Source organism: Mobula hypostoma, chromosome 6 (genome assembly GCF_963921235.1).
Source record: "Mobula hypostoma chromosome 6, sMobHyp1.1, whole genome shotgun sequence".
Classification (NCBI taxonomy): Eukaryota; Metazoa; Chordata; class Chondrichthyes; order Myliobatiformes; family Myliobatidae; genus Mobula; species Mobula hypostoma.
Genome location: NC_086102.1, coordinates 28,574,785 through 28,583,623, shown reverse-complemented (window position 1 = coordinate 28,583,623; position 8,839 = coordinate 28,574,785). Strand labels below are relative to the sequence as shown.

Genomic DNA, 8,839 nt, shown 5'->3' with positions numbered 1-8,839 from the left:
CACTTTACCATTACACCACTAGAGGGTGCGTTTTGTAGTCCCGAGCATATTTTTATCTAAATATTAGTAACACAGAAACGTCATCTTTATTTGATAATATATTATATCATACAACACCTGAAAAATCACTGTGATGTTTGCGCATTGAGTACAACTTTGAGACTGTAACTTTTTGCAATGCAAATTACGTCAATTAAGACTTCTTTGGAAACCTCAGTTTTTGACGCTTTTGAAAGGATAAATTGTTTTGAAAACAAAAAATTAATATCAAGTGCATCGGGTTCGGATGGTGCAATAGGTATTGTGCACTTAAAAAGCTGGGAGCGGAATACTTAAGTTTCTTTGCAAAACGATAGACGTCACACAGGTGCGTAACTTTGCTTATAGACATAGAATTAATTATTCCGAGTATGAACTGGCCCGGCCGGTTCCCACCTTACTTGCGCACGACATTTTCAGGTAACACTGTCCTGTGACTTTGCACAATAAACTGTAATTACTCTCTACGTTGAATTATACTCTCATTTTCTCCGTATCATGTACATGGTTCTGCATTCGTGCTTTTAGTTCTGGCTCACGTACGTGGCTCATCAGACCCAGGAAAAGTTGTCGTCTCCATTAATTCAAGGTTAGTGGGGAAAACAGGATTACAATTGGTTCCGCCCACGGCCGCTGACGCTCCCGTGTTGTCAATTCAACTACCGAAACAGGCGCGGTGGGGATCTTACCTAAAGATCCTACAGCTGACCAATCGTTTTTGTGGAAGTGATAACGAGAAGGTGATGTGGCGGCGAAAATTAAGGAATAGGAGTTACTAAAAAAAAACGTGAGCTGCCAGGAGCAACAGGAGGCGCAAAGCAAACGGCAGTGGTAAAGTTTCAGGAACCGAGTTGGAAGGAGCGGGCAGGAGCTGGGCGCTTGCAGCTGCCAGCGAAAATGGCAAGGAGGGAAGCGTCATCACTTCTCCGGTCCGGCAAAACAGGGGGCGAGAGGTGATGGAAAAACCAGAGCCACAGCAAAATATTCCTCAAAATGGGAATGAAGGCAGCCCTGACGTTTTCCTAAATTCAGCCTGCACGACAGTGACTTAGCTAAATCGAAAGGTTGTCCGAATTAAATCCTTTCGGAGCACCATCCGTAGGCGGCACGAAATACCTGGATTGCGCAACGTGGAGCTGAATTGCAAAACAAAATCAAGCGCAACATATTTTAAAGGACTAATCTTTGGCGAATTACAATGGGATTAATAGGTGTTGTGGATAACGCAGGCATGGAATAATACCTGAGCGCTGAACATAGTCTTTACCAAACGATTTATACATAAATCCAAACTGGGGACCAAACAATTTTGGAGGAAGCTACGAGCCACACCTCCAAAAGTCGGGGAAATAAACTGCAATCAACAGCAATAGCGGCCAAAAAGCGTAACGGTGCAGGATGGAAGCAATTCGAGTTGGTTTTGTGAAAGAACTTTGTAGCAGGTGGGGTGAGAGGCTACGTATGATTTAATGTCTAAGCGTCAAATAACACCGGGCAGTTGCGGTAAGGAAGTTGTAATTGCGGTAAAACAATCATTTTGTAACTAGAGACGCAACCGGCTGGACATTCAACAGGAAATTAACACTCAGATCAGCAGCTTTAGCTTGCGCCCTAAACTGGACACCTCTGCCCTCTTGCTTGGGAATCTGCACATCCGCCCTTCGGGTGGTGGGGTTCATCGTCCTCGTGCCTTCCAGGGGTGGGGTCCTATTTCCCACGCGCCCACAGGTGTGGGATTCGATTATATCCCACGCGCCCCCAGGGTCGGGTTCTCTTTCACGAGTCCCCGGGGCTAGGGTTGTGTTCTATCCCACGCGTCGACGCTGGTGAGATTCCAGCCTTTCAGTACACCCCCACCCCACAGGGCGAGAGTTTCTTTTCCTTCCCTCGGGCGCCCGCGGGTGGCTTGGATTGCGTCATTCCACGCCTCAGTCGGGTGGGCGTGCCCTCGAACTGTGTGCCCAAGGCGGCCACTTTCTGTGGATCCTGTGAAGCGAGGTGACAGCTCATAGCATCTGCTCTTTTCCTGGCATTGGCACTCCCGGGCTGAGGACTGGACCTGTGGGGCGAACGTCACTTAGAAATGGGCGTACAAGGGCGGATTTGAAATGATGTGAACTCCTGACTGCACTTGCACGATGACCCTGTTCGATGGAAGTCAAAGGAGACAGATACCAGCACTTGCCATTGTGATCTACCTTCTTATATTTATCCGGACCAAAGAGATGAACGCCTCAGGCATTTTTTCAGGTAAGGAACGATTTTTTTTCACAAGAACTAATATGCACTTGACAGTTAGCAGAAAGAAGAAAGCTGAAAAGCATTCGGTATTGTTTCTACTTCTATATGCGACTTGGTAGTTTTGTAAAGTCAATCTTTTTATTTATTCTCGTCCGAGTGGCATCTAATCTACTGACACAACTTTCTGTACCCGGTCATAACATTTTGTCATTTGCTTTGTTACTACGTGAATCGTTATATACCTCATATCTTCCCTTTGATTGCTACGTTTTTGATATCTATATTGAAATGATTCTATAATATTAGTCTGGCGCGTTATCCCATCTACTTCGCCATGCAGAATGTTAAAAACTTGTTTTTGGAGGTAACGTTGGTATTGTGGACTTCTGTTGTGCAACACGAAGCATATAAGGGAAATGGGATTACCTCCAGATGACAGTAGAAGTCCCATTGCTCTTGTCCCCACGGGAACATTTTTAACATTGTCTACTTACGCTCTTTTCTTAAAATGCCTTTTGCATTTTCCCTTGATATGTTTTACTGTAGCATACGCACTCAGTAGCCACTTTACTGTATTAGGTATCTCCTGTTGCAAGTTCAGAGATGCTCTTCTGCACACCACGCGTGGTTATTTCAGTTACTGTCGCTTTCCCGTCATCTTGAACCCATCTGGTCATTCTCCCAGGACCGCTCTCATTAACAAGATGTTTTCTTCCACAGAACTGCCGCTCACTAGATTTTTTCAGGGTTTTTTTTTTGCATCATTCCCTGCAAAACTCTAGAGACTATTGTGCGAGAAAATACAAGAGATGGAGCTGTTTCTGAGATGCTCAAACCACCCACTTCTGGCATCAAAAATCATTCAGTCAAAGTCACTTAGATCACATTTCTTCCCCATTCTGATGTTTGGCCTGAATAGCAACTGAGCCCCTTGACAATGCCTGCATGCTTTTATGCATTCAGTTGTTGCCACATGATTGGCTGATTAGAAATTTGCAATAATGAGCAGGTGTATTGGTTGGTGCATCTAATAAAGTGACAAGTGAGTATCACAGCTTGGCATGGAAACACCAATGCCCAGGAATAAAAAAGGCTGCAGAAAGTGGTGGACACAGCCCAGTCTATCACAGGCAAAACCCTCCTCACCACTGAGTATATTACATGGAGCACTGCCACTAGAACACAGCATCTGTCATCAAAGACCCCCACCATCCACACAAATGCCCTTTTCTCACTTCTACCATTCAGGTTCAGGAATAGTTGTTACCCTATAACCAACATGCTTCTGAATGAGTGTGGATAACTTCAATCACCACTAGATTCTTTACAACTCTTGCTCTCATTTTTTTTTATTTGCACAGTTTGTTTTCTTTTGCACATTTGTTGCTTGTCAGTCTTTGTTTATGTATAGTTTTTGTGAAATTATGTTGTATTTTTTTCCTGTAAATGCCTCCAAGAAAATGAATCTCAAGGGAATATAGTGCCTTGAAAATGTATTCAGCCCCCACAACTATTTTCACATTCTTACTGTCTCATTTTCTATATTTAAAATATGTTGAAGTAGGATTTTTGAGCTAATCTATAAAACATTACACATTACGTCAAATCAAAAGAAAAATTCTCAAATCTGTTGACAGTTTACTAAAAATTATAATCCAAAATTGTGAGCTGAAAAAGTATCCACCCCTTTGTAATTACTATGCCAACTTTCCCCAGTAGCTATATGTTGCCTTACCAACTCATCCAATTTGTTGATATAGGAAATAGGAGGATCACCTGTTTTCGATGAATTTATAAGAATACTGTAAATACACCCTCCTTCTGTAAGGTCCAATAGTATGGTAGATTTTCAACAGCCCAAACCAAAATGAAGCCAAAAGAGTATTCAAGACATGATAATAGAGAAGCCCAAATCTGGTGAAGGGTATAAGACCATCTCAGAGGCTCTGGACATAGCTGGGGCTGGGAGCTCAGTGCTGTTCAGCATGAAAGAGTGGAAAAAATATGAAACCACAGCCGCACTGCCTGGGTAAAGGGTACTCATGGAAGAGTGGCAAGGAAGAATAATCTGTCAGAAAAAAAAGCATAACTTTGCATGTAAAGACTCTGACAAAGGGAAGAAAGTCTTTTGGTTAGATGAGACAAAAATGGCACCTTTTGGCCTCAACACTAAGCAGTACATGTGACATAAATCTCATATAGCCAGGTAATGGCATCCTTAATGTAAGGCACAGTGGAGGTGGTGTCATGCTAAGGGAAGCAAGAAAAAAAACTGCAGATGCTGGAAATCCGAGCAACGCAGACAAAATGCTGAAGGATCTCAGCAGAGCATGCAGCATCTATGGAAATAAGTACAGTCAATGTTTTGGGCTGAGAAACATCGACTGTACTTTTTGCCATAGATGCTGCCTGGCCTGCTGAGTTCCTCCAGCGTTTTGTGTGTGTTGTCATGTTATGGGGGTGCTTTTCAACAGCAGAGACTGGACGTCTGGTCAGGATTGATGGGAAGATGAACACAGAGACATCCTGGATAAAAACGTGCTAGCCTCTGCCAGAAAGCTTAAACTGGAGAGGAAGTTTATCTTTCAACAGGACGTCGCCTCAGAGCACACTGCCAGAGCAACCAGGGAGTGGTTTCAAATGGAAAAAAAAATTACGTTCTTAAGTCGCCCATCAGAGTCTTGACCTTAACCCAAATAAATGTCTCTGGCAAGATCTCAAGCTTGTTGTCCATTGCTGCTCCCCAACTAACCTGACATAGCTTGAGCAATTTTGCAAGGAAGAATGGGCAAACCTTGCCCCATCACGTTGTGCACAGCTAATAGATACTTATCCAAAAGGACTACTAGCTGTAATAGCTGTGATAGATGGTTCAACTAAGTACTGAGCAAAGAGGAATGAATACTTTTGACCTGCTGACATTTCAGTTTTTGAATTTTAGGTGTTCTTGCACTGCAATTTTCCCTGTTTTTTGGGCTCTACTATGGGAAAAAAAGGAGCATGTGATTCCCAAAAATAAAGTCCTCAGTTAAATAGATCAAAATCCCTGGTTGTAATATTCATTTAGTAAACAAATGGTTGAGGGGTGACACATACATACTTTGATAATAAATTGACTTTGAACTTTGAGCTTTGAGTTGCTTTAACAGTTGGTAAAAAATTTTTCATAGGTCAAGCGAACCACAGCATGAAGGTTTATGTCAGGATTTTGGTGTGACCCACAATGGTATCTCTAATTAGGCTGCCTTTTATTTATTTTCTTTTCCGCTGGGCATTTATGCTGTATGTTCCGCCAGTCAGTAACTGGAAATAGCATTGCCTTTGAATATGTTGTTGTTAGTAGTTCTAAAGTCCTCCAAAAAATTCTGATCTCTCCTAGTGTTACAAATTAGTGGCTCGGTAGTTTTGATCCAAAATACTCAGCCAAATAAATATCATCAGGGATCAAGGAAGAGTGCCACATATTACAAGATTATGCAAGGTGCTTAAGTTCTCTCATCAGCTTAATCCATTAAAATAATATCATAGTCACTGGAAGCCATATAAGGACGCCCTTTAACCAACTGTTCTTCTCTGTCAGGAAGTCTATGGCCTCCACTCCTATAGTGAACATGACCGAGACAGGATACATGTTGTCATGGGATAAAAATGAAAGCAGAGTTTGCCACACTGTAACATGCTATACTCCTGCTCCAGTACACTGTACTATACATTTCCCCTTAACTCTTCATTAACTTCCATCACTACTCCCTTTACATTCAACGTTATTAGAAATTGAAACAGAGAACTTGTAATCTAATTCCTGGAGCTGTGAGCTGTAGGAATTTTAACCGTGGTGGGAGCAGCATGAAATGCTGAATCAGTGCCGCTGGATGCCTGTCCAAATCAAAGCAGCGCAATCACTGATAACTTTCATGTCACTTTTTAAGGTTGAGATATTATTAAGTTAGCAAGTTCTAAACTACTTATGTCATTTTATGAAGCTGTGTGCTTCTCTGCAGATGTAAATACTGTATATCCTTATTTGCATTTTCTGTGATCAGTCAAATTGCGATTTTAAGCTAACATTCGTGCTCTTATTCAGTATGAATGTTTGCTAGCTATTTTACACAGTTATACAGGATGAAATATATGATATTACAGCTACTATTAAATGCAGTTAAAGAAGAGAAGGACCAGAATATTGTTGATTACATGGTTTTCAGGGAAAACAGAGTTGGGAGGGGCTGGGGTTTGCTGCTCTTCCATATTTGCTGTTTCAATTATTGTTTTGAGGAGGGATGTTATCCAAGAAAAATAAAAGAAATGTCATAAATGGTCACCATTTATTTATAAAATAAATTTATTTATTTATTGAGATACAGAACTGAATAGGCCCTTACTCCTCTTTGAGCCACACCGCTCAGCAATCCCCGAAGTTAGTCATCGCCTAATCATGGGACAATTTATAATGACCAATTAACCTACCAAGCAGTATGTCTTTGGACTGTGGGAGGAAGCCCTCGCAGTCTTGGGGAGAATATGCAATCCCTTTCCAGGCGGTGGTGGGAATTGAACCCAGGTCACAGGTACTGTAGAACATTGTGCTAACCACTGCACTACTGTACCACCCAGCTTAATGCTGGACTGTGGGCCACCAAACACTTACAGCAATATATAAAATCGAAGAAGCAAGCATTTATTTGGAAGTCCTTAAACCAAAGGGCAGTATGTGTAGATTTCATCTACCCTAACAAAAGCAGTATAAGAAACATAAGAGTTTATGGAAGATGTATTCAGGAGAACTTTTAAACGTGGTATATCAACGTGGATAGGAACAGTTTGAACATGATTTTAGAAAATAAAGCTGGGATAGCAACGATATTGGTGGTGGTGATCGTAATAGTTTTGTAATGGTAAAGAATAAACATAAACAAGTTGTAAAAGTTCTACTTTGGAATAACGCCAAATTTTTGAGACTAAGAAATGATTTAGCAAAAATGCATGGCAGGCAGCTAATTTTGACTTGCATCAGAGGAGTGGGAGGTATCAAAGACTGAAACTGAGTTCAGAGCATGTATGTTCCCACGAAGAAATGTGTGTGAAAGTAATTCCTGCCTCCTTCCCAGATGTTAAAGGAGAAAAGGGCAGTCAGTGTCCAACACACAACTTTGCAAAACTCCAAGGACAGGAAGTGTGAAATAAGAAGCAAAGAGTTTATTGAAAAATATACTGATGGGCAAAATCAAGATAAAAGATATTTAAAAATATATAAAAAGCCAGAGAAAAGCAATGATAATTGTGCATGAGGGTGCTAAAATTACAGGTCTCAAAGTTCACACTCCAGAGTGGATATTCCCTGTGCATGGGTACGTGTGCTTGCAACACTGTGTGTCTGACAGAGTGATCAGCAGCACTGGGGCTCCACAGGGGACTGTCTTGTCTCCCTTTCTCTTCACCATTTATACCTCTGACTTCAACTACTGCACAGAGTCTTGTCATCTTCAGAAGTTTTCAGATGATTCTGCCATAGTTGGATGCATCAGCAGGGGAGATGAGGCTGAGTACAGGGGTACGGTAGGAAACTTTATCACATGGTGTGAGCAGAATTATCTTCAGCTTAACGTGAAAAAGACTAAGGAGCTGGTGGTAGACCTGAGGAGATCTAAGGTACCGGTGACCCCTGTTTCCATCCAGGGGGTCAGTGTGGACATGGTGGAGGATTACAAATACCTGGGGATATGAATTGACAATAAACTGGACTGGTCAAGGAACACTGAAGCTGTCTACAAGAAGGGTCAGAACCGTCTCTACTTCCTGAGGAGACTGAGGTCCTTTAACATCTGCCGGACGATGCTGAGGATGTTCTACGAGTCTGTGGTGGCCAGTGCTATCATGTTTGCTGTTATGTGCTGGAGCAACTGGCTGAGGGTAGCAGACACCAACAGAATCAACAAACTCATTCGTAAGGCCAGTGATGTGGGGATGGAACTGGACTCTCTCACGGTGGTGTCTGAAAAGAGGATGCTGTCTAAGTTGCATGCCATCTTGGTCAATGTCTCCCATCCACTACATAATGTACTGGGTGGGCACAGGAGTACATTCAGCCAGAGACTCATTCCACCGAGATGCAACACAGAGCGTCATAGGAAGTCATTCCTGCCTGTGGCCATCAAACTTTACAACTCCTCCCTTGGAGGGTCAGACACCCTGAGCCAATAGGCTGGTCCTGAACTTATTTCATAATTTACTGGCATAATTTACATATTACTATTCAACTATTTATGGTTCTATTACTATTTATTATTTATGGTGCAACTGTAATGAAAACCAATTTCCCCCGGGATCAATAAAGTATGACTATGACAAATGGGCTTCATTGAACAAGATTCTAATCAAGTAGCAAGGAGGTGCATGCGTACCAAATGATGGAAGATGAAGACCTCAGAACGAGTTATGGTGAAAGGATCATTTTCACATCTAGAACATGTTAAGACGGGCCAAGTGGCCTGTTCTTGTCAAAAACTTAATAATGTTCTAACTGACACCACACATTCTCCAGAAAGTCCTTCAAATTCAT

At 42.0% G+C, this 8,839-nt stretch overlaps 1 protein-coding gene across 4 annotated transcripts in view; it reads left to right on the top strand.

Annotated features, from left to right (window-relative positions):
- Positions 1 to 465: 465 nt before the first annotated feature.
- The window catches only part of eva1c (eva-1 homolog C (C. elegans)), a 127,303-nt gene continuing 118,929 nt past the window's right edge, over positions 466 to 8,839 (top strand). For 2 of the 4 annotated variants that reach the window (XM_063050481.1, XM_063050482.1), the window contains exon 1: positions 468 to 2,289. In XM_063050481.1, coding sequence (XP_062906551.1) covers positions 2,178 to 2,289 — 112 coding nt within the window. In that variant the 5' untranslated portion in view covers positions 468 to 2,177. Of the gene's footprint in view, positions 2,290 to 8,839 lie in introns of all 4 variants that reach the window. The other 2 variants (XM_063050480.1, XM_063050479.1) reach the window with 2 other exon arrangements.